Source organism: Hipposideros armiger, unplaced genomic scaffold, assembly GCF_001890085.2.
Source record: "Hipposideros armiger isolate ML-2016 unplaced genomic scaffold, ASM189008v1 scaffold_42, whole genome shotgun sequence".
Taxonomy (NCBI): domain Eukaryota; kingdom Metazoa; phylum Chordata; class Mammalia; order Chiroptera; family Hipposideridae; genus Hipposideros; species Hipposideros armiger.
In genome coordinates this window covers 1,459,070-1,485,162 of record NW_017731392.1, presented here as the reverse complement: position 1 = coordinate 1,485,162, position 26,093 = coordinate 1,459,070, and the positions used below count along the sequence as shown (strand labels likewise).

Below are 26,093 nucleotides of genomic sequence, written 5' to 3'. Positions count from 1 at the left end.
CTCACGCTGGCTGCTGGCTACACACACGGTAGCCCATGACAACCCACTGCAGCAAGGGTTGCAGCCTATGCTATCGCCGGCGACTCATGGTAGCCCAGCTCCAGGTTGAGCTGTTGTTCAGCATCTTAGCTGTAGAGGGCAGTGTCACTGGCCCTCATATGTGGGATCCGACCCGGGGCCCTCTGGCATCCCAAGCCAGCTCTTAACCAATGCGCCACTGGGCCAGCCCAAGCATGCGCTCTTAATAACAAGGCTGCTGGTTCGACTCCCACATGGGATGATGGCTACGCCCACCCACCGCTAAGACTGAACTCGTCACCTTGAGCTGAGCTGCTGCCAGGCTGGCTCAGTGGATAGAGCATGCGCTCTAAAGAATAAGGCTGCTGGTTCGACTCCCACATGGGATGGTGGCTACGCTCACCCTCAGCTAAGATTGAACACAGCACCTTGAACTTAGAGGCCACAAGCTGCCGACGGGAAGCCAGATGGCGACTGGTGCCCTCCACAACGAAGACTGAAGAACAACAACTTGGCTGGTCCCCTCCCCCAATTCCCCAATAAAATCTTAAAAAATAAATAAATAAAAAATGAGTCAAATAGTCCTAGACTTAATGTTTCCACTCTGTTCAGCAAGATAAATATATTACCAATAAAAGGAACCTGAATCCTTATAAGTAAATGAGAAAATCTCCCTTACGTGAAGTTATGTGATCAAGACTTTAAGGTACATTCCAAGAGACCAAGTTTTAAAATACTGCTGCCTAAAAGAGAACTAACTCACTCATACCACGTTTAAAGCATTACCCTGGAGTCTGGTTTCTGCTTGTACATGCTTAAACAATGCAAAAGGGAAGACAATCTAGAGTGCTAAAGAACAGAAGTCAGAGTATAAAAACCTATGAAAGCTAAACAAAGCCAAATGCCACTTCCCTGCCCAAGCTCCCTTCCTCCAGACTACTTAAGTGTGTTTTATGCTGATATAATAATACACCACTAGTATATCACAGACTTTTTTTTTTTCACATGGCACCTTTTCTTTATTGTACGTACTTTAAAACGTCTTCATCTCATTGCCCATAAAATATTCCTTTCAAAAAATATTAATCCTATTTTTACAAATAAGGCATGGAGGCCCAGAGAGATGAGGCAGGTAATATAAACGATCACAGAGTTCTTAGCATCTAGATTAGTGTTCTGCCCACTAAACTCAAGTTTTGTAGATAAATACTCACTAACAGGTTAACTGTCTATACACCGGAGGGGAAAGAAGGTAAGTTTTTAGGGTGTGTCTAGATATCTTTTATTCATTTGACTATACTAAACCAACTCATAATACTGAAATAGATTGATGAATGCTAACTTAGAACATAAATACTCAAACAAAATTCTGATTATAGGCCATGTCTTACTTAGATATGGGACAGTTTCCTCTTACAAAATACTACACAAGGAAAGGCATACAATAAATTCCTTTGATAATGGGCTCTATGTATATAATCAGAACTGTGCATACGCCAAAATTTATTTTGAAAATTTACTGGCAGTGCAATAATAATACTTTAAAAGGGATGAGGTCCCCACTTCCCAAGGTTTGAAACTATGCCAATATATATTAGCTATATAACCCTGAGCAATTTACTTAACTTTCTGAGCTTCAGTTTCATTTGCAAAAATGTGGATTGTCAATACCTATAATGCTCTTGTGAGGATATGACATTATAGGCAGATTTTTGGCCCTTATAAACATTTCTTCATTAGTTTAACCTTACAACTTTTTCAGTTAACTAGACATATAAGAAAGCAACTATGATACTGGACTTTAACGCTACATTCAAAATGCACATATCCAAAAAGATTCATTTAGGTCTCATTTACTTCTGTTTGAAACAATACTCCTAGTCTCGGGAAGTAGAAGTTAGGTTAGAGTAATAAAGCCAAAGGCTATTCCCATTCATTTAATACTTCAGTGGCTTATTCAAAGCATTCTACTAATAAACATACTACCAACAACCACCATCACCAGATTCCTTACCTGGAGAGGACTAAGAGTGCAGTAATAGTCTTGAATAATTTTGGGTGGAAGATCCTGTAAAACATCTTCTTTCATTCTTCTCAAAAGAAATGGCAGGACTTGGCGGTGCAGTGCATCCATCGCGAGAACACCTGTTAATAATAAGAGAAAATGGCTTCAAAAAAGTTAGGAATAAATTATATTCACTTGTACAGAGTATATGATTATATTTTTCATACCTGCTTCTTGTTCTCGACTGGAGCTTCGAGCATCCCTACTTGCTAATATAGGTTTACCATATCGAGCAGCAAACTGACGTTCAGTCCCCAAAAATCCTGGCATGAGGAAATCAAATAATGACCACAGTTCCAAAACGTTGTTCTGAATATAAGAAAGGACACCAGTTATCTTTTGTACTGTGATTATTTCCTTATTCTTAAAAAAATGAAACATTAATTAAAGCCCATTATGATGATACAGATGACAGATTATCACTACATTTTTTAAGTGTATGGTATAAGTCTACATTTTAATGTGTAAAATTCAGGTTAGCATTCTTGGAGAAAATATTCTATCCTCTTTGGGGGGAAATTTTCAAGTCTCCTCCACCAGAATAAGCCTTGATCCATAGTATTTAAATCTTACTGGTGAATTAAAGTAGTAAACAGAAGAGCAGAAAGATGAAGATACTTCTGATTCTACTGACACTCAAATTAACAGCAGGATCTAAGAAATTTGGCCAACATCACTATTTCTTCAACAAAGGAAAACCTACAAGAGTTTGGTTATAGGTCAAGTGTGCCCTGTACTTATGGGTCTGAGGAATAGGCACAAGCTCTTTCCAGTTCTACTGCTGAAGTTTTTCATGAAAAAAAAAAAAAAAAAAGAAACCAGCACACTTTCATTTGGGATGCTTTCCCAATGTGGTGTATCCTAGGGTACCATTCCACCCCCTTAACCCTTCCAGATGCCCTCCCCACCCTGCTCAAGCTCTGACTCACCATGCTGGGCTGCCCTCCCACATGATGGACACCCTTCTAATCCCACTTAGGCTCTGACCCCCAACTCTGGGCTACCATGGCTCTTCGGTGCAGAAACCCACCTTACAGCTTCAGAGCTAAACTGTTCAGGTGGGTAAGGGGGAAAGAGAGATGGCCTTTAAGCGAACAAGCAAAAACCAAAAACACTTCTGTTATAAAAGCAATAACCTATTTAAAAATACTATAAAGTTTCCATATAAGTTTAAATTGAAGCAAAGTCTTGATAATTCAAGCCTAAAAAGTCTTTACCTTTTAAAGGTACTTTTTCTTAGTTGTATTAAACTTTTAAATACTTGTAAATAAGTTATCTGTTATGGTTATTAATATTATTAATATTAATATTAATAATGTTCACTTAATGGACAAAACCCTAGCACTTATAATAATTTTAAAATAATTTTAAAGAAAAGTAACAAATTCATAAATAAAAAACCATCAATTATTTCAGAGTCAGAGGAACTTTCAGAGGTCACTTGGTGTTTATTCTCCCACTAACTGGAGAGTGATGAAGGGTATCTTTCCATTAGAGCTGGCTATACAAGCTAGGTATGAATATTTACAACCAATTTCTCTGGAAGATAACAAAATCTCTCATAAGTACCGAAAGACATCTACATACTCATCCATCTCCTTTCTTTTCCAAGACAAACTTCTACAACCTCCTCCCTTAAATTGCCTCTTAACTCAGGTATTCACACTTCTTACTATATGATAATTCACCTCTGAATCACTGCTAGCTTTTCAGGGTTCAATCAGATTGTGGTATAATTCTGCAGAAGGAAAATGGCCAGTGTGAAAGAGTCTGGCTAATGTCTCCCACACTTTGGACACAAGACTTCTGTTTACATAGCCGAAATTATATTTTAAAAATAGCTTTAAAAACCTGGTTTGCTCAGATCCTGTTACATACCAAATGAACCATTACAAAAGCAAGATACTTACTGGAAACTTTCATTCCTATAAACTAAAAAAACCTCTTATTTAATTTACTTCCAAATGCCAAACGTTCTCTCCGCATGGCAAAGATTTAAAAAAAAAAAAAAAAAAGTAAATTATTATAGTAAATAATTACCTGTATTGGTGTTCCAGAAAGAATAATCCTGTAATTAGCAGTCAGTTGTTTTACTGCTTTTGACAGTTTTGTTTTTCCATTTTTGATGACATGGCCTTCATCAAGAATACAGTAGTTAAATTTAATATTTCTAAGGGAGAATAAACAAAAAATTTTAGCACCTTTTACTACACATTGAGAACTATATGAAGAGTTTTTGAGGAAAGAGAATATTAAGTTTCTTCAAATTTGATACTAAGTTTTCCTAACAAAAATTTTAATTCTTACCTAAAGAAATCTATGTCATTCCTCACAACATCATATGAAGCCACTATCAGATTGTGCCTTTTTACTTGGTGCTGTAACCTGTATTTAAAAATAAATAAGATTAGGAAACAGGGAATCTGCAAAGTCTGTAATATAAATTCAAAGGGGGAACTATAGCTACCATCATATTAGGTGCTTTCAATCTGCCTACTAAGCCTAACACTCCCTTCTGTTTACATTTATGACCCTGCTACCTAAAGGCCATTCTTCTTATAAATTGGCCATATTGCCTTAACATAGTCTGATTAGAAAAGAGATGAATACCTGACTCAAAATGTAGTGAACATTTTAACTTTATTTGCCAACACCTCTTCCTTGGAGGCACTATCCCTCTACTATTGCATGTTGTACTGGGGCAGTAGAGGAAAGCTATCAATCGCATGTCCCCATAATCACCAAAGAGATGAAGCATTTGAATCAGGTTAAGCCATTCACAGTACACATTTTATTTTCTGACCATAAAGGGCTCGCGGTTATGGTTTGCTGTCATGACACAAACAAGGCCAGTCAGTCATCTCCAGTATCACTCTCTTCATGATGTGAGACAGATCTCTGTTTACTGTCGTCACCCAGCTAGGAGAATGTGGGCCTAAGACTGCCCACAGTCATCTTACCCCCCAACTGTAGACTGAAGTCCAGCAGAGACCAACAGAACAAATTATGTGTGAGGAGAAAGAGCAAATGAGAGTAATCTAGATGTGCCTGAAACAAGAATTCACCCCTGAAATTCTCAATTTAGTGAATTAATGGACTTCCTGTTTGCTTAAGCTAGTCTGAGTCAAGTTTCTATCACTTGTAAATGAAGGAATTCTAACTAACAGACCCTATAGTAAATTCTTTACACGTATAAGCTGTTAAGCTGCCTGTATTCAAATCTCACTCTGCTCATTTAATTACTTGAATGACTTTGGACCTAAACCCCATGTCTTAGATTCCTCATCTACAAATTTGGAACAATAACATACTCACAACTCATAAAGTTACTGTGAGAATACACAATATATAATTTTACATAAATGTAAAACCGCTTAGGACAATGTCTGGTCAGTAAGTGCTCAATATATGTTCGCTATTATTAATACAGAAGGGCAGCAAATCTATGGACTAATCAGCAACCTATGACTATCCGAGCTTTAAAAGATGAACTGAAATCAACGAAATTCCCTCTTCAAAATTTGTAGTTAGGAACATAAGAGATGTGCGAGTTAATACAGCGATGGTAAAACTAACAGAACTCTAGTGTTGCTATGGTATCAGGGAAGCTAGAGCAGTCGCTGTGGATGAAAAGCACTTCTGGGGAGAGGAAAAGAAGAGACAACTCTTAGGTAAAGTGGGTGGAGAATGAGAATATAACAGATGCTATAATCATAAAACACCCAAGAAGACATAGAGAATGGCTTTAGTTCCTGATACTTTCCTAGCTCCAACACTTACAAAGCCCAACTGATTGTTATCAATGACTAAAGTCCTTGAATTTTGATGAGTCTCACTGATTATATCTTTACAATGTATGTATACTTACCTTTCTTAAGTTTCTATGTCTGACAACAAAAAAAGCTAAATTCATTTTTAATACGTTTTATTCTTCCAAGTTACTTAAAGCAAGTTGTATAGCTCTTACCTTATTCTTTCAGTAGGAGGTCCAGTATAATGCAATGGATTGAGATATTCTCTGGAGCAAAATTTACCTACTTCATCCACCCAATGACCTGTTAACGTTGGCGGACAAACTACCAAGGAAGGAAGTGGCATACATTCTGCCAGTTTTGATCTTGCATATTCCTGGGCCCTTTACAACAGCAAAACACAATAAATTAACCAGCTTGTTTACATTTCTCAACATCTGGAAGCCTTCTTTTAAAATAAGTTACCTGTGACAATGATCTCCTGCTAGAATGCAGATGGACTGTAAAGTTTTTCCTAAACCCATGTCATCACAGAGAATTCCATGAAGTTTATACTTATTAAGAAATGCTAACCAGTTCACACCATCCTGAAAGGTTGAGAAAAAGAGAAAATTTATGTGAACAGATCATAAAAGTTTTTTGTTGGGGGAGGCCGAGTGGCTCAGTTGGTTAAGAGCGCGAGCTTAAGAACAGGGTCGCAGGTTCGATTCCTAGATGGGCCAGAGAGCTGCGCCCGAGCTAAGCTGCTGCTGAGCTGCCAACAAGTGGCAGGATGGCTCAGATGGTGAGAGAACGTGCTCCCAACATCAGGTTGCTGGTTCGACTCCCGCATGGGAGATGGTGGACTGCACCCCCCCACACCTCCCCTTGCAACTAAGATTGAACACGGACTCTTGAGCTGAGCGGCCACGAGCTGCCGATGGGTGGCTGGATGGTGACTGCACTTGGAGCTGAGCTAGCTGCACCCTCCACACTAAGATGGAAGGATAACAACTTGGCTGTTCCCCTTCCCCAATTCCCCAACACTGTTCCCTTTCCCTAATACTCCAATAAAATCTTTTTTTTTAAAAGATTTTATTGTGGAATTGGGGGAGGGGAGCAGACAAGTTGCTGTCCTTTTGTTCATCAGTCTAGTTGTGGAGGACGTCATTTCACTGGCCCATGTTGGTATTGTGATCACTGCCCTCTTCCCAGGTGAGGCAGTTGCTCTCCGGCCATTGGACGGCCGCTCACGGCAGCTCATGCCAGCTGCTGGCCGCTCACGCTGGCTGCCAGCCACTCATGGTAAGCTTATGGCAGCCCACTGCAGCAGAGGCTGCAGCCTACACCATCGCTGGCGACTCATAGCAGCCCAGCTCCAGGTCGAGCTGTTGTTTACCATCTTAGCTGTACAGGGCACAGTGTCACTGGCCCTCATGTGGGATCCGAACCAGGGCCCTGCTGCTCAGAGCTGGTGTCCCAAGCCAACTGTTAACCAATGTGCCACTCGGCCAGTGCACCAATAAAATCTTTTTAAAAAAAAGGTTTTTGTCAAAAATGTTTGCACAAACCAAAAATCTGTATTTTTATAGGCAAAAGAGAAGTAAATGGGTATGATGCTGATCAGAAGATTTTACTAAATGAATTTAAAAAAACTCTTCAAAGTACTCTTGAAAGGAATAGTCACTATTTATATTTATAAGATAAGTATAAAACTTTACCTGCTGATATTTCCTGAGTTCAGCATTGATTGGTACTGGAATTTTATAATTTTCTAATTTCTTCCCATCTAACAATTGCTCCAAAAAGTGTCGCTCCTTGGCTTTCAATTGGATTAATTCTTCTGACATATTTGGAGGGTCTGGAATGCCTGCCTAAAATGATTTTTTAAAGTGTATCAAAACTATTTACTCGTAACTTTTTCATCCTATTGTTATGAAAACTTTTAAGTCTTATCAAAATATAAATGCAGAGAAAAACATAATTCAAAAATAGTATAATTTTAAAGACTGGAAGACAAACAGAGTTTATAGAATGAGGCAGGTGTTAAAATGCTATAATGGAACTATTGGGTCGTCAGAAAAGTCATGATGCATTTTTGCACAGAAAAACAGAAAAATACGTCATGACTTTTCCGACGACCAAATACTAAACAAATACATTTGAGGTCTTTTAAAGAACACATCTACAACTTACTTTTTTCCACACCATGCATTACTTAATAAAGAGGCCAATAAAGTTGTATGGCTTATTTTAAGTGAAATGCTGTTACTGGAGCATCTCAGTTTTAGTTATGGTTCTCAAAATGTGGTTTGCAGACCTTTCAGGATCCCCAAGACCTTTTCAAAGGGTCATTGAGGTCAAAACTAGTTCATAATAAAAGAAAAGTATTGTTTGCTTTTTTCACTGTGTTGACATTTGCACTGATGCTGCAAAAGTAATGATGGGCAAACTCCTTGTGCATCAGAAAGAACCAAAGCAATGGTACCAAATATACCAGTAGTCACTGCGCTGTATTTCTCACAGTCATGCACCAGCATTATTTTTAAAAGCTGGTTTCACTTAGGAATGTCCTTGAAGAGTAAAAATAATTTTATTAAACCTCAATCTTTGAATGCACATCTTTTTAACATTCTGTGCAATGAAATGTGAAGTACACATAAAGCATTTCTGCTCCATATCAAAGTACAATATGTTGAGGAAAAGTACTCATGAGATTGTTTAGACTGTGAGCTACCTAGCCATTTTTCATAGAGCAACATTTTACTTGAATGAACTTAAACTACAGTTACCCTGACTTGGGTATTTGGCACATTTTCTCAAAAATAAATTTATCAATTCAAGGAAAACAACTGACATATATTGTTGCCAATTTAAAAATTCAAGCTTTCAGGAAAAACTAAGCACTGTGAACTTGAAGGCTTCCTGATACAAGGAATTTTCTGTTGGCGATATTAATGAATTTGATTTTTTGCTACTATATGGTGGAATGTATCAACCTTTAAAAGATTTACATAACTCGGTGAACCAATACTTTCCAAATGACCAATGCATATGCTACAGAACATGTATAGGTAAAAGACCTATTCAAAAGTGTCAATTCAATGAATTTTAAAGAGATTACATGTTCACTGACAGAATTTTCGATTCTACATTGCAAATAAATGTAATAAGCTTTCTCTGTGAGTTTTGGTATGCTATCAAAGAATATCCACAATTATTTGAAAAGGCAGTCAAAATACTACTCACTTTTCCAACTACCTATCTCTGAGGCTGAACTTTCTTCATACACCTCAACCCAAGGAACAAGTTGCAACAGACTGTCCAAGAAAATTCAAGAATCCAGCTATCTATACTAGTCCAGGCATGAAAAAAATTTCAAAAAGATCAATGTGATTTTTCTCACTTACTTTTGTTTTAGAAAATAGTTATTTTTCATTAAAATGTTACCTGTGGTAACATCTAATGGGTTCATTATTTAAATGAATAAACCTTTTTACATTTTTCTGTAATTTCTATTACAGAAAATGATAAACAAAAGCTCTTTGGGGGTCTTAAATTTTTAAGTGTAAAGAGGTCCTCAGGCCAAAAAGTTTAGGAACTACAGCCCTATGCTGTCTCTTAAGTTAAAAATTATAAAACACTGGAAACAGAATTTAAATTAAATTAAAATATATATTCCATATAACAGCAGAAATAGTATCAAAAGAATGAGGTATGTTCACTGAGTCTGCATGTTATATTTTCAAAAGGTTTTAGAATTAACAACTTTATCTAGTAAGATAGAAACTAACATTTAAGTGCATCTAATACCATAATGATGATAATTAAAAGAGGCCTTTCTTCACAATGCTTTACAAAGAAGTAACAAAATCTTCAAACATTTATCCTCATGGAGTTTTTAATAAATGACAACCAGCTATAAGGGCACATATAATGAGATCTTTTTCCTAACAATGAAACCCTAAGAGTCATAAATATTGTTCAGTGCCAGGAACACTTTCTGTGAGTATAAAATCAGCAAGAGTTACTAATAGTGAAGGGAATTAGAGTTTCTGTCAGAATCATTGGTTGATATTCCCTAAATCCTTGACAGTATATATTTCAGAAAAGTACATGATTCTTCCTGTGAAGATGTAACCAAGGAAATCAACATAAAGTGTAACAGAAATGAACCTGAATGACATTCTTGTTTTTATTACTATGTCTTCAAACTCACTAATCTTTTTTTGTGAAGTGTCCAATCTACTAATCCCATCTACTGTGGTTTTACAGTTGTGCATCACTTAATGAACAATGGGGATACATTCTGAGAAATGCATCTTAGGCAATTTTGCCATTGTGTGAACATTAAGTGCACTTACACAAATCTAGATGGTATAGCTTACCACACACCTAAGTTATATGGTATAGCCTATTGCTCCTATGCTACAAACCTGTACAGCATGTTACTGTACTGAGTACTATAGCAATTGTAACACAATGGTATTTGTGTATCTAAACATATCTAAACATAGAAAGGGTCTAATAAAAATACAGTATAAAAGATAAAAAGTGGTACACCTGTACAGGGCACTTACCACCAATGGAGCTTGCAGAACTGCTCTGGGTGTCAGTGAGTGAGTGGTGAGTGAATATAAAGGCCTCAGACATTACTGTACACTACTGTAGACCTTATGAACACTGTCCCAAAAGCCTTCCTCCCTGTTCCCTTCCAGCAGGATCAGAAATAGAATATTGAAGCTGTCAGTGCTGCTCCATGAATAGAGATGTGGGCTGAACTGACTGGAAACACTGAGGAGAAACTGGCTGCGTAAAGCTTAGATCACTGTAGTAACGACTGTCAGGAGGCAGTGAAAAGATCAGTAGGAATAAGAAGTCAAGATGGAGAGATAAAGGCACATAAGGGATTATCATGGCAATGTGGTTTTGCCTATTGCATGATGGAGCAGTGGTCAGATTAAGGAATTCTGTGGTATTCATTTAAAAAGAGGGTGTTTAATATGGGGAAGGTGTAGAAATGAAGGCTCAAATATTTTGACTTTGGACATTTGTTTTAGGGTCTGTTGAACCTATCTGGCACAACAGGCTAACTCTGATATTGAATTGATGGAATAAAATTTATCTATGCTTTACATCACTACAACCTGGAAATATTTCCAAAGGACAGGGGCAGGCTGGCTCCACACTACCACAAAAAGCTTTTACTAAAAGTGGCAGTGGCACTTAATTCTTGTTAAAGTAGTTCCTATGGACCTGTGCCCTTGTATAGGATCTCAGGTCTTCAACAAAGAATTTACAGGAATGTACTCTGAAGACCATCAAGCCAGATCTGGGAGGGCTGTAGTGCCCTTTGAATATGTAGTATTGGAGGGACAGGCTCCTCTGTGCTGAAACAAGTAAGTAGCTGAGTGACTGGGATGTAATCTGCTCACTCAAAATTGAGGTGCTGTGAGAGGGAATCTATTGCCAAACCCCTCAGATATTGCTCCCATCAAGAAAAAAATTTCCTCCTGAACCACATATCCTTCTTTTTACAGGAAATTCAGTTCCTTTATAATCTTATAGGACCACTGTAATATATGTGGGTCTACCGTTGACCAGAATGTTATGTGGTACATGACATCTCAAGTTCAATTTGAGATGTTCTTATATCTTCCATTTCACTCATTAAACTCATGCTTTCCTCTACCTTTGTGAAAATGTGGAATGTATTTTAATTTCCTTGTCTATTATTTCTAAATATTATCTGGGTCATTTCTGGGTCTGTTTCTATTGTCTGACTTTTCTCTTGGCTATTGGACATATTTCCACACCTGGTAAATTTTTGGTGGATGCTAAATGTAAGTTTTATGTTGTTAGGTGCTGAATTTTTTTTGGTTTAAATATTTTAGGGTTTTTTTTCTGGGATGTAGTTAAATTTCTTGAAATCAATTTGATCCTTATAAGGCTTGCTTTTAAACTTTGTTAAGGTGGTCCAAATCAGCCTATTGTCAAGGGCTAATTTGGCCCCCACTACTCAGGCAATATACTTCTAAAGACCATACTCAATACTCTATATGGTAGAAGGTCTTTTGACTCAGCTTGGTGGACACACAAACTATTCTTGGCCCTGTGTAAGCTGTGGGAATTCTTCCACCTACTCCTTTCTATGATTGTCCCCCCTAGTCTCAAACATATATTCTTATACATGTGCCCAGATGAATCCTCAGCCCTTGTGGGGACTGCTGGAGCTTCCTCTTCATGCAGCTATTTTCTCTTGGATACTCTGCCTTGCAAATTCTAACCATCTTGTCCTCCCTGCACTCTAAACTCTGACTCTTCAACTTGGCAAAACCATTAGGCTCTGTTTAGGTTTCACTTCCCTGTTTGATGGCCTGGAAACTCACTCCAGGCAGTAAGCGAGGGTGCTTCATTTGTTTCCCTTCTCTCGTGAATCACTATCCTGTGCTGCCTGTTGTTCAACATCTGAAAACCACTGTTACATTTATTTTGTCTGGCTTTCTAGTTAAGGTAGGAGGATAAATCTGGTCCCTGTTTCTCTATAATGGCCAGAAGCAAAATATGCATCACATTCTTGTAATTTTCACATCTACCAAAGGGAAACTTACTTTTCTCTATCTCTAAAATCAAAATCTCTTTTCTTTGCCAATCTGTTATTAAATACTGTTATTCTCCTTTAAAAAAAATTTAGATCCTTTATCACCTCACAGTGGATCTGGGCTGATGTGGGAGCACTTCTATTCTAATCCACATTCAAACAGCTATTAAACTGATTTTCCTAAGACAGTTTTCAGCTGCTGTTAGACTAATTTTCCTAAAACACTGCTTTCATCATCTACTCCTTTGCTCAAAGAACACAAGATGGTTTCCCATTACTCAATGATTCCAAAGATAAAAAGGGCCAACCAATTTAGTTTACAGATAAAATGATGCAAGGCTCAAGAGTTAAAGGATATGAATAAGCCCTAGGAAGCAGAAGATTAAAACAATTCTGGAAATGATACTTGGGTCCTTTGATATAGTAGTATATATTTTGTCATGGTGGTTATTTTAACATTTTTTTATTGTGAAATAAAATACCCACGTAGAGAAAGATATATAAATAAATGTACAGTTTAATAATTATAAAACAAATGCCTTTATAACCATTACTAGGTCAAGAAAAATCTAGATAGATCCCATATGTTCATTCCCAGTGATAGATGGCTCATTCTCCTTTCCCTGAGGCAATCACTTTATTGACTTTCATAGCAATGTCTTTCTTACTTTTCTTTATACTTTTATCATCTAAGTATGCATCTCATATACTTTTGCCTATTTTTAAACTTCATAAAAAATGGAATCTTATGTTGTTGTGTCTGCATGTTATTCATTTTTATTGCACTACAATAATCCACAGTTAACATATCTACTCTACTGAAGATGAGCATCTGAGTGGTTTCAGACTACTATAAATGATGCCATAATAAATATTCTTGAAGATGTGTCTTGGTACACATGTATGTATTTCTCTATGGTATATATATACCTCAGGTGGATTTCCTGGATTATTGGCATGGGAATCTTCAACTTTACCAGATAATGCCAAATTTTTTTTCAAAGAGGCTATCCAACTTATGCTCATACTTAGCTGGTAGGGATGTAAAATGATTCAGTTACTTTGGAAAACAGTTTGGCAGTTTCTTAAAAAGTTAAACACCATATGACCCAGTAATTCCATGTCTAGCATACATCCACACAAAGACTTATAAGTCTTTCATAGTATTTCATAGCATGTTCATAGTATTACTCATAATAGCCAAAAGCTGGTAACAATCCAAATGTCCCATCAACTGTTGAATGGATAAACCAAATGTAGTATGTCCATACAATGGAGCACTAATCAACCACAAAAAGGAAGCACTGACACATACAATAACATGGATGAACTATATATCTAGTTATTCCCTGAATTACAAAAATTCCACCAAAATGCTTTAAGTAGCTTGGTGGCAGGGCTCTCGCTCTTACTTTGCCTCAAGCCACTTCTATTTTCTGTATTTGCCACATACATTATTTCTGCCCCATGCATATCCTCCAGAATTCTCCAACTTTTCTAGTCTGCTTTCTCCATAACTCACACAAACTTCATTTGCTTTACACTTCAATTACCATCTCTCAAATTTATTTTTTGTTATTGCTCACAATTTATCAAATCTACTTTTCACGTAAACTTCAGCATAGAATCTTTACAAGGATGTTTATAGGGATACTCAGGAACAATTCTATTTCTAAAATTATATCAATTCTTTTAGGAACCATAGTTTTATTTACAACTCTGTTAAAAAATTACCCATTAAATGATAAAATTCGTAATGCTTATGACAAACATATTCAGTGTTTAAAAAAATCTGATATGTTCTGTAAAATGGGTTACAATTATTATGAAATTACAGAAAACATTAAGTCCAAAAACCAATTATGTTCAACTTACCTCAAGTGGCATGAGTCTAATTAGTGTTGCAAAGCATTGCGTAGCCATGAATCTTACACTGTCTGTCTGATCGCTCATTCTTCCCAACACAGGCACAACTAAAAGGACAATATATGGAACAATACCAACATCCAGTTGTTCCATTACACCTGAGTAAGTTATTAAGGAAATTTCCAAATGGTTCTGAGGTAGATGTTTTTGCAAACAAACTGATACACCAAGACTGTAACTTCTAAAATGATTCTGCATTTTCTCAACTGTATTATGAGGAAATAGGCTGTCTCTCAAGGTCTATGATTCAATTATAACAGCATTTGCACACTGTTGCTCCTTTGTAAATATTATGCAACTTTCTCATGCTTAAGAATATAAAATTATGTTTTTCACCTGAAGGAGGCTGGAAGTTTTATTAGTAAGATTTTTTTCATTCCAGAAGTTTCTAGACTTCTAATACCAATATAAAGTGAGTTACACTGCAGACTCAGTGTCACTAAAAGATTAGTTCTAAATTTCCCATCAAGATCTTAAAAATCATAAACTGGACATAGCAGGCCCAGTAGGTTCAGTCCTCCTGCAATCTTCAGCATTTCTGAACCTGAGTTTCTACTGATTTGATCTCCATCAATCTTTCTTGCTCTTAGAAATATCTTTCAGGTACTTCAAGTTACAGAATATCAGTGGCTGCCATACCCTTAGCAAACAGCTTGCACTGTATATTTCTAGTATTTTAATACATTTAGTCATTTTCCACCCAAGTAATGAACAAGTTTTGGAAACATAGTATGTTTATAATATAAGAACTACCTACAGAGTATCTGATTAATATTAATAAAACATTGATTATAAACCAAATACACAGATCAGTTATTAAGGATATAGTTCATAAAGTACATTAAATTATTTTTGCCTATTACAAAGATCTCAAAACTAATAGTAATTCTTCAAACTTCCTGTGTAAAACTTTCTATAATAAAATATAAATATACTTGTAATATATTTATAATGCAATATAAAAATACTTCAAAATAAAATGTAAAAGAGTAGTTTACTTTTTGGAACAAGCAGGTTATTTATGTGCATATTTGAATAAATCAATTTTATTTCAGTCATCCTTAAATAAAATGAATATAATTTCTGAATCGTTTGTCAAAATAAAAAAGGATACAGGCAAGTGCTTCAATTGCACCCTCTTGTTTGATGTTGTCATCAATTGCTCCCAGCCATGGAAGAACCTTCTCCAAAAATATATTCATTGTTTCCATGGTAGCTATTTTACTCATGATGCCTACACAACGAGCAGTCATGTGCCTCACTGCAGTGCTGGGGTACTGGAGGCACATATAAAGATGAGGCAAGTGCTGTACCAACTAAAAAAAAAAATATTTAAGACAATCACTCATTAGGGAATCTACTGTTTAAAATATAACTGTAATAGCAAATACTCAGAGATTCTCAATATTCTAAGTGACTCAAAATCCAAGAATATCTCCAATTACCTCAAAACACTGTCAAAACAGCCTCAATCAAAAAACTAATCTAAATCCAAACTAAGGTATTATAAAGCTTCAAAAATAAAAATAAAAAAGAAGGAAAGCTGCAGAACTTCTTCCCTGCTCAATATTCTCTTAGGCATCAGGGAACACTTCATTCTTTCCAAAATTAACAGAGTACACATGAAAAGGCACTTGCAAGATTTTCCGACTGAGGCTGGGAAAATGACACCACACATCAACAGCCCCCTCCAAATCTGCTAGCACTGGCTTAGGTTTAGGTCTACACTTTTTATTCACTAGGTTGAGTGATCCTGATTTTGTTCTAGGTACCACACTATGGTAAGCGTATTTTCCACTTTAACTTCCTGGCTTAGCACAGGCATTATGATCACAATAGCATGACATAACCCATTCTTAATTGTCTGCTGCTGAAACGCCAGGATTAATGTTAATGAGAGCCAGGTACCTGCTCAATAGACTAGCCTTACATCTCAGTTGAATGCATGTTGTTGATCATAGAGAGTAAGAGGATATAGATGGATTCTGTCCTTCTTTACTAATGATAAATCGACTCTCCTAGATTCTCCTTTTTACGTTAGATATGAAGACAGAATTGGAGCTAGCACTCTTCACAACACTATAAATTGCAAAGAGCTTCCTAACGCAGTTATATGAAAAGAATACTACTTTCTTTAATGGAAAAATAGATAATTAATTCTCTAGTCTATTTCTGTCTTCCCTTTGTCTCATTTTTTAAGAAATATTTTAATAGTCAAAAAACACAAACCAGTGTTCTCTATTTGCCATCGACTAGTTTCATCTAGAGCCGGTAACTTTCTTCTACCTTTACACTTACCTTGGGAAGATGTTTTATTATCCTGTGCTATTCCTTTCTTAAAGCTTTATTATTAAGATGGTATGTATGAATAGGACTGCGTTGCTTCATTTCCTGTTTATAACTGTCATCAGAGCCCTGTCCCCACTGCCTTGTATTCTAAGGTCCCAGAATGGGTTTTCTATCATTCATGCAACCAGCTCTGCCTCAAAGCCCAGAAGAGTTATAGTGTCAGTAAAGAAATCTAGTTATACCATATAAAAGAAAATGCAATTAATTACTAGGGTTAACATCAAAGTTGCATTTTTCAAGTCTTAATACTTTTTAATAAGACCACTTGTTTTACTTGCATTAGTTAGTTACCAAGGGATGAAGCTCAGAATCCATTGACGCTGCTGCTGTTTCAAAAACTTGCAGAGAATTCACCAATTCTTGGGCAGGACCATCTCCCTTTTCCAGGAGAGACTTTCCATCTATTAAAATATATTGATTTAAGTGCACATCACCTTGCAAATAATTTTTCAAAATCTAGAGCCCACAAAAAATTTTAGCACCTCCCCAGCTACTGTGGGAAAGTGTATTTTGCTTTTTAAAAATGTTATAAAATTAAATATCACGCCCCTAATTTAAGTGCTGGCGTACTATACTTAAAGCAACTAAAGAAGTTTTATATAATGACCCATTTCAATATTTCTTTCTAAATATGTAATAGAAAAAATAAAAAGCAAAAAATATACAAAATGACATGAAAATAAATGTTTTTACCAACCTTCCATTTTAAAACTTACCAGCTGCTCTGGGATAAAGAGGTATAGGCATTTTTATTTTATAAGGACATATTTAGTGGATATACACTGAATTTGTTACAAACCCAACTTAGGAAAATATGTACACACCAAAATTATTTATGTCGATCATATTCCTCAATGGACCAACCATAGCATCCCAGAGATGTGGCAACCTCACTGCCATTTCGCCACCAAAATGTCTCACTATAGTTGTCAAGGCAAATTCAGCTCCTCTCCGTTGTACCAGGTAAGGTTTCTGGGCCTGAAATTAAATGTTAGTTAAAAACAGAATTTCAGAAAAAAGTGTAATGCATTTGAAATTTCATTAAGAGAGTATAAAAGTCACCATCTAAAAATTCAGTGTTATCATTAACCAATTAAGCAATTATTGGACATATTTATCACAACTATAAATGTTTTTGAATAATTAAATTTATAGGGGAATAAAATCCCAAACTAGATCTTTACATCCAGAGTAAAATACTTTTTTGGGTTGGGAATAAGGAATAGAATATGTGCTGTTTCTAGAGACAGTCCTAAGTCACCTGTTTTATTCTTCTCCATACCCCAAAGAAACTCACCAGCTAGCAACATTAGGAAATAAAATGATCTGTCCTTGTTTATATTTAAGGGATAGAATAAGAACATCTATTTAATTTAACCACAAGATTAATAACCTCTTACTTAGCAGTAATTTTATTATAATATAAAAAAATGCCCCCTCCCAGATAGATGCATATATATCATCCAAATTATACTTAAGTGGTGGAAGAACTATATAAACCATAGAGGTATGAATACCAAAGTCACATTAAGTTTTTGATTAAAATTATTATGGGAAGAATATAATTAGTAAAAAAGCCTTCATTAATAGACTATTTTAAAAGGAATATAGACAATTAGTTAAAATTTTGATTTAAAATTGGCCTATATTTATACATATATATTAAATAGTTTACTGTTGAACTCAGGTTAAGTTTCTAAGTCTTGTAACCAAAAGAGCTCTAAAGTGTTCATTCCATTGTTAGTAATGTGACTGTAAGATTTCTCAAAAACCACTTTTTTGTCATCTTTAAAGAATATCGTACCATAGAACAAGTAGACCAAATAGATCCTCACATACATGAAGTATGATATATAACAGAGGTGCCATTATAAATAAATCAGGGAGGAAAGGATTCAATCTGGCTGTTCATAGAAAATAAATTTAGATCCCTCACATTACACATTTAATAAATTCCAGGGTGACAAAAGTCAGGTAGGTGACAATTATTTGACACTGAAAACCTTATCCTGAGAATAAACAATAATTCCTGAGAAAAGCTAACTTTCACTGTTATTTAACATTTCTGCAGTCACTGCTGTAAGAGTGAATTAGATTATAATGATGAATGGCTTATGTGGCCACTATCAAGAGGTATTCTTGCCTAGGGAGATAATCAGAGTTAAGCTGGTAAAAATTTGAGGCATGAGAAATTTTAAGAAGTTTACAGTTTTTCTGGATCATGTTGCTGGAGTACTCCAAAAGGCTATTAATCCCAGTTCTTTCACTTAAAAACATAAAAATATAATTCTGGAAGCTGATATAATTTAGCTCTCAACCTTTAAGATATTTGTTTAAAAATCAGAGTATTCAAAGAAAAAAACTATTTACCTCATCAAGTTCAACAAGGATATTTCCACTACTTCCTGCAGGAAGATCTGCTATTTGAGCTTTTACTGCTTTCGGGGTAGGACCTCTCCTACTTGTGATAGCAAAAGCAGCTTTCTGATGCCTATATAGTGTAATTATACCTCTGTGCTTGGTGACAGTATGGTGCATTCCATCTTTTTCAGAGTTTGATCCTAATAAGAAGAAAGTTAAATAACCTTTTAAGCATAATGCTTCCTGCTCCAAAAAAGAAACAACACATTAAACTGTTCATTAAGCTTCTATTTTTATAGGTAGGCCAAATAATTTTCTTTAGACAATGGAATGGTAACAACATTGTCAGTGGTTTACAACATTACCTTTTGAATAATTTGCTTTTCCAAGTTCTTATTAAAAAAAAAATCATATATAGGACTAAGGCATGTGAAGGAACACTGGTCCTTGAGACTAGCTTTGAGAGAGCAGTTCTTATTTTCCATATAAATTCTCCAGGTGAAAACAGGTAAGGTGGTTAAGCATTATTTGCTAAAGGTAACAGAGTTCATTTATTTCCTAAGAAGCACTAAATTACAGAAACCAGAGTTTTGTAGGAAGAAATTTCATTAACATTTGATACCATTAAGTTTTCTAGCCCAGTTAACCCTATCATGATGGTCTTGAAAGAGGAAAGGGTTAACACCCATCTCAGATTTCAGTTATCATATATGAGATACAAAGTCATTTATGAATAGCTTATCTGAGTTTAGAAGGTTGTGATTTGATTAACAATATGAGCAAATTCTCTCAAAGTAGGAAAAAGCTCTAACATAAATGGGATTTGTGCTTAAATTATATCTCCAAGTAAATGAAAATAAATTTAAATGGTTAATTCTTTCTCTACCCCAAATTAAAGTTTAGATATATACCTTTAGAATTTTCCTGGCCACTTTGTGTTGGTACTGGACATGTGACACAAGGAGTTAGATATGGGTCCACACAAAGTGAGCTACAAAGGTTTTTAATAATTTTTGAATTGGGACAGGGTGTCCTTGTTGTGCATTGTTGAAGTAGTTTGGCTATGCAATGGGCTGCATAGTTTTGCACTAGTGTATTCTCTTCCTTTTTAATTGTCTCCATTAATGGTTTTATGATAGGATTTAATTTTTCTGGAAGCTGCTGCAAGCTCACAACGGCACATGCAGCAAAAGTATGCACTCTCAACTGCAACACTTGCCACTCCTGGTTGGTCTCTGTAACTGTCATTTGGACCTGCTGTCGTTTACTATCTAACTGCTGTGACACTTGAGGATTTAAATCGAAAGATGACGTGACTTCATTAAAAACAGTAGTGACCTATTAAAAAAAGAGAAATTAAAATCATTAATGACATCAGCCCCAAAATAGCCCATAAACTTCTAAAGGGCAGACGGCAAGATTTCTGTTTCAATTTTGCATTTCACAATATCTAGTATTATTTTAGTATTCAATAAACTAAATAAATGTCTAAAAAACCCCCAACTACACTTTACTCTGACTTAACATTAGCATTATATTCTTTAAGAAAGACACAATCTCTTGAGAAGAACAAAATTACCTATCCCTTAAATATATCTAGTAAGTTTGAGAGAAAAATCACACTCGATGCCCACATAGTACTTTGGTGAAATAAGAAAGATATAAGCAATATATACAAACTGTGAATTAAGGAATTGCAAAATTCATGGATTTTCTTTTAAGGAAAAATATTCTTCTCAACCCCAAAACTTGTAGGGTAGCTGTTAATTAGTGGCTAAATGTTACTAACTGGATTATTTTCATTTTTCTTTGACTTCCCTTCTGGTGAAAATGTCCAAATAATAGGAGGGGACAAGGAAAACAAAATGGTGGACTAGTCACTAATTCTTTAATCACCAAGAGCTGCCTAAAGCTATAAAACTGTGGCATCAGACTACTTTATAAGCCCCATTAAAAGACTATTCAATACATCTTTGTTAACAATGTTATTCATATATAATTCACATACAATACACCATTTAAAGTATATAATTCAATGGTTTTGATTATATTCACATTGCCGCAATTTTAGAACATTTTCATCATCTCCAAAAGAAAACCCATAACTCTCAGCAATCATTCCTCATTTTCTCCCAGCCCTGTGTAATCACTTATCCACTTTCTATCTTTATAGACTTGCCTATTCTGGATATTTCATATGGACTAATATAACATATAATCTATAGTGACTGGTTTCTTTCATTTAGCATAACGCTTTGGCAATTCATCAATGTTGTAGCATGTGTGAGTACGTCATTCCCTTCTTTTGCTGAATAATATCCCACTATATGGATATTCCACATTATATTTATCCATTTATTAGTTGATGAACGTTTGGGTTGTTCCCACCATTTTGCTATTGTAAATAACGTTGCTGTGAACATTTATGTATGCATTTTTGTGTGGGCATGGTTTTTAATTACCATCTAAAGATTGGTTGATGGCTTACATAACAAACATAGTCTTCTTGTTTGATAGGCAACTGCAAATAAAGATGTTCCATAGACAGGGTCAGAACAATATTGGTCAGAAAAGCCTGTAACACTGAAGAACCTAACTTTTTTTTAAATGGCAGACCTAATTTTCCAGACTTAGAAATGATCAATTCTGTTATGGACAAGAGGGATAATGCTGGCCTCTTATCATGAAAAACAAAATAGGCACACAAATAAGGTCTTCTTTTATCATTATAAAATACCAAAGACTTTAAATTGAGCTATATCTGCTTGACTTTGTCAATCTGCTCACTGCAAAGGAACACAATCAAATACCACTTCCGGTTCATACTTTCCATTTTGTTTTATTTATTCAAGTTCTGCATAAAATTTATTTGAAACAGAGTTTCACTACTAGAAGTTTGAAAACACTGTCTTAAATACACTATTCTTCGGTCAATTTTCAATGATTCTAGGCAGCTAAGAAAAAGCTTTCCAATTACCTCAAATTCACTCCATTCATTCATCAACAAATATTTATTGAGTAATACTACAAAATGTCTTCATACACTCAAAAATTGTAGAGACTAATGTGGGAGGTAGATATAAAAGTAAACAAGACAACATAATACATAACTATGTAAGTGCAAGTTGCTGTAGGAGCACATGAGTTGTTTAACTCTTCTTAGATGACAACATTAGTGGACACTTAACAGGAGGTAACACCTGTGCTGGGTTTTTAAATAATGGGTAAGTCAAGTGTTGCAGGGCACCATGGCAAATAGAGTGAGGTAGGGGAGTGGAAAGCAAAACATTGTCCAAGGAACTGAAAATAGCTTATCATGGCCTGAGCACAGGGTGAGATGCAGGAATGTCAAGAGATGAACTTGGTATGAGCATAGAAGGCTGAGGGTAGGGAATTCCTGGCAAAGGAAACAAGAGCTTAGACAAAGAAGTGACCGTGATGAGACACAGGAAGTGAGTGAGTGTGGTATATTTCTGCAAGAGAAAAGCTAACTAGGTTTAAGTGGAGACGTCTGAGAAATAATGAGGAGAAAAGAGAGGAGGAATTTGAAGAAGGTGCTAAAAGTAAGAAAAAAAACCCTAAAATCAAGAAAACAGAAAATAATGTTTTTAAGGAGAGAGGGATGCATTCAGAGTGACACTAAAGGACTTTAGTAGTCTGGTACAGAATGAAATGGACCAAGACTGTCTAGTGGCTTAGAGATGAGTCAGGATATAGTCATAAAGGACTAAGGCCTTTGAATGAGTTGTGGCTATGGGAACAAATAAAGGATAAACATATGAGACGTTTTGAAAGGAAATGTTAATAAAACTTGTGACTGTGAATAAAAATGGTACTTTCCTGTTAAAAAAAAATTCCAGTTTTAGTTGTGTTATTTTGAAGTGACAGTGAGATATCAAGTAAAAATGCCTAATAGAAGAAAGCATAATGGATGAAGAGAAGATAGCATAACACATAAATAAGAACTAAATTGTGAGAATGCTGACAAAGACCATAGGGAAATGCCTATATCTGGTAGATAAGGGAAAAATAGGGATTCAATGCAAGATACAAAGAGTAGTGGCTCTTAGCCAAGGCCAAGACTGATCTTTTAAAACTGCCCTTCCCTCAATACTCTTTCCCAGAGATTCTGATATCCCAGGTCAAAACCACTGGACTAATAAAGTTGATGAAACAGAACAGCAGTTTTCATTGGGGAGTTAAGAGGTTTGAATAACAAAAGCTTGAAGAAGGGGCCATTTGATAGCTTTAAAAAGAAAAGTTGCCAGAAATAGGAGGAAGGGAAACCAGACCATAAAAAAAAAATGTTGGTATTTCATTCCAGGCAGGCATACAAAGGGGAGAAGGGAGGCAAAAGGGCAAGTTATAGAACAACAACAATCAGAAAAAAAACTTTATGAGAACAACACAAAAAAAAATAGCAATTTTAGATTTCTCTCACTGGTGAGAACAAAAAATTTCAACTATATAATTTTTTAATTAGAAAGGGGGATAAAAAATGAAGACTGCTATTTCACAGGGAACAACACAAGTGAAGGGACTCAGTTTCTGATTCTATAACTCAAAACAAAAACCAAAAAAGGCCCTCATTTAGACGATCTAATCTCAAGGACTTACTAAGTACAAAGCTACAATAACCAAGACATTGGTGATAGTATAAGGAGAAGCAAATAGGTTGAACAAATAGAGCCCACATAGAGAACCACCTTATACTTCAATGCATGTTTACAAAGGTGCCAGAGCAATTCAATGGGGAAAGGAAATCTTTTCAATAAATGATACTGGAAAAACTGGACATCTTTAATAAAAACAAACAAAATTCAATCTCTACTTCACACTATACATGAACATTAATTCAATATGGATGATAAATCTAACATATTGGGTTGTCGGAGAAGTCATGATGCATTTTTGCAACGAAAAACATAGAAGAAATATGTCATGACTTTTCTGACAACCCAATAAAAGCGAAAACTAAAAAGCTTTAAAAGAAAATGTAGGGCCGGCCGAGTGGCACGATGGTTAAGAACTCGCTTGGGATGCCAGAGGGCCCCGGTTCGGATCCCACATATGAGGGCCAGTGACACTGCCCTCCACAGCTAAGATGCTGAACAACAGCTCAACCTGGAGCTGGGCTGCCGTGAGTCGCCGGCGACGGCGTGGGCTGCAGTCCCTGTGGCAGTGGATTGCCATGGGCTACCGTGTGTGGCCAGCAGCCAGCGTGAGCGGCCAGCAGCCGCAGTGAGCGGCCGTCCAGAAGCCGGCGACTGATCTGCCTCGCCAGAGAAGAGCGCAATGATGGTGCCAACTTGGGCCAGTGAAGCAACGTCCTCCACAACTAGACTGAAGAACAAAACGACAGCAACTTGCCTGTTCCCCTTTCCACAATTCCCCAGCACTGTTCCCATCCCCCCAATTTCCCAATAAAAATCTTTAAAAAAAAAAAAGAAAATGTATGTGAATACCTTCATCACTTGTGGATAAGAAAAGGTACCTTACAGGTCACAGAACACAATAACCATAAAAGAAAACTGATAAATTAGTCTTCATCAAAATTAAAAATAAGTGCTCATCTAAAGACACCATTAAGAAAATGAAAAGGCGGGCCGGCCGAGTGGCTCAGTTGGTTAAGAACTTGCTCAAGAGTGTGAGCTCTGAGCAACAGCAGTTCGATGCCGGCCCGAGCTGAGCTGCCACTGAGCTACCAACTGGTGGCAGGATGGCTCAGCCAAAAAAAGAAAATGAAAAGGCAAGCCACACACTGGGAGAAAATACTTGGAAAGCATCCATTGATATCCAGAATATATAAAAACTACATCTCAATATAAAAAGACAACCTAATTAAAAATAGACAAAAGATTTAAACAGACACTTCAGAGAGGAACACCTACAAATGGCCAATATGACATAAAGTGTTGAACATATTAGTCATCAAGAAAACAAATTAAAACCACAATGACACTATCAAACAACCACTAGAATGGCAAAAATTAAAAGTAGTGAGCATAGCAGATGTTGGTGATGATGTGGAACAACCAGAATGCTCACATATTATTGGTTAGAAGGTAAAATGATATAGCTACTTTAGGAAAAGGTCTGCAATTTTTAAAAAATGTTAAATAAACACCTACCTTATGACCCAGCAATTCCACTCCTATGTATTAACCCAAGAGATATGAAAATATATTATCTACAAAGACTTGTACACAAATGTGTATAGCAGCTGTTCATAATAGCCAAAAACTTGGAACAGCCCATATGTTTATCAATAGAAGGACTTAAACTAATTGTGGTATATTTATACAATGAGATAAAATTCAGCAACAAAAAAGAATGAATTATTGATACATATAACAACAGGGATAAATTTTAAATACATCATGTTGAAAAAAATCCTTATACCAAACGGCACAGAGTATATGATTCCATTTATATGAAATTCTAAAACAGGCAAAAAGTAATCTATGGTGGAGAAAAAAATCAGAAAAATGTTACTTGAGGCAGGGAGAGGCAGGGATTGACTGGGAAGTGGTGATGGTACTGTCTGTATCCTGAAAGGGGTTGGGTTTCATAGTATGCATTTGTTAAAATTCATCAAATGGTCCATTTAAAGTTTGTGCACTTTATATAAATTTTAACTCAAAAAAGAACAAAAAAAATAAAATACTGAATTTTAGCTAATTTATATACATACTGAAGTTTACTGATATCTGCAACTTAGAAATGCATCAAAAATATAAGATGGATTGATGACTGGATAGAGGGGTAGACAGTTGCACATATATATGATAAAGCAAATTTAGTAAATTGCTAACTGTGGAATCTAGTTAGTAGGTATATCAATGTTCACTGTGTAATTTTCTTACCTTTTATGTTTGAATATTTTCAATATAAGTTGGGAGAGGGGAGGAAAAATACTCAAGAACTATAGAAGCAGTTTTTTCTCTACTTTGCCAGTCTTAAGCAAGACTGAGAAATGACAAAAAATGTAACAGCTTTTGTAATAAAAGTGCATTGGTTTGTCAGAATCTGAAACTTAAAA

General features: G+C 35.8%; 2 protein-coding genes across 2 annotated transcripts in view; one reads left to right on the top strand and one right to left on the bottom strand.

Annotated features, from left to right (window-relative positions):
* FGFBP3 (fibroblast growth factor binding protein 3) overlaps positions 1-26,093 on the top strand; it is a 119,137-nt gene that overhangs the window by 20,415 nt on the left and 72,629 nt on the right. The window lies entirely within an intron of this gene.
* The window catches only part of BTAF1 (B-TFIID TATA-box binding protein associated factor 1), an 87,073-nt gene that overhangs the window by 9,511 nt on the left and 51,469 nt on the right, over positions 1-26,093 (bottom strand). The window contains exons 19-31 of the mRNA XM_019639000.1: positions 19,963-20,389; positions 19,061-19,251; positions 17,515-17,668; positions 16,982-17,091; positions 15,456-15,657; positions 14,291-14,439; positions 7,536-7,688; positions 6,301-6,422; positions 6,051-6,218; positions 4,391-4,468; positions 4,124-4,253; positions 2,251-2,392; positions 2,033-2,163 (exon numbers count right to left, since the gene is read on the bottom strand). Coding sequence (XP_019494545.1) covers positions 2,033-2,163; positions 2,251-2,392; positions 4,124-4,253; positions 4,391-4,468; positions 6,051-6,218; positions 6,301-6,422; positions 7,536-7,688; positions 14,291-14,439; positions 15,456-15,657; positions 16,982-17,091; positions 17,515-17,668; positions 19,061-19,251; positions 19,963-20,389 — 2,157 coding nt within the window. The remainder of the gene's footprint in view (positions 1-2,032; positions 2,164-2,250; positions 2,393-4,123; positions 4,254-4,390; positions 4,469-6,050; positions 6,219-6,300; positions 6,423-7,535; positions 7,689-14,290; positions 14,440-15,455; positions 15,658-16,981; positions 17,092-17,514; positions 17,669-19,060; positions 19,252-19,962; positions 20,390-26,093) is intronic.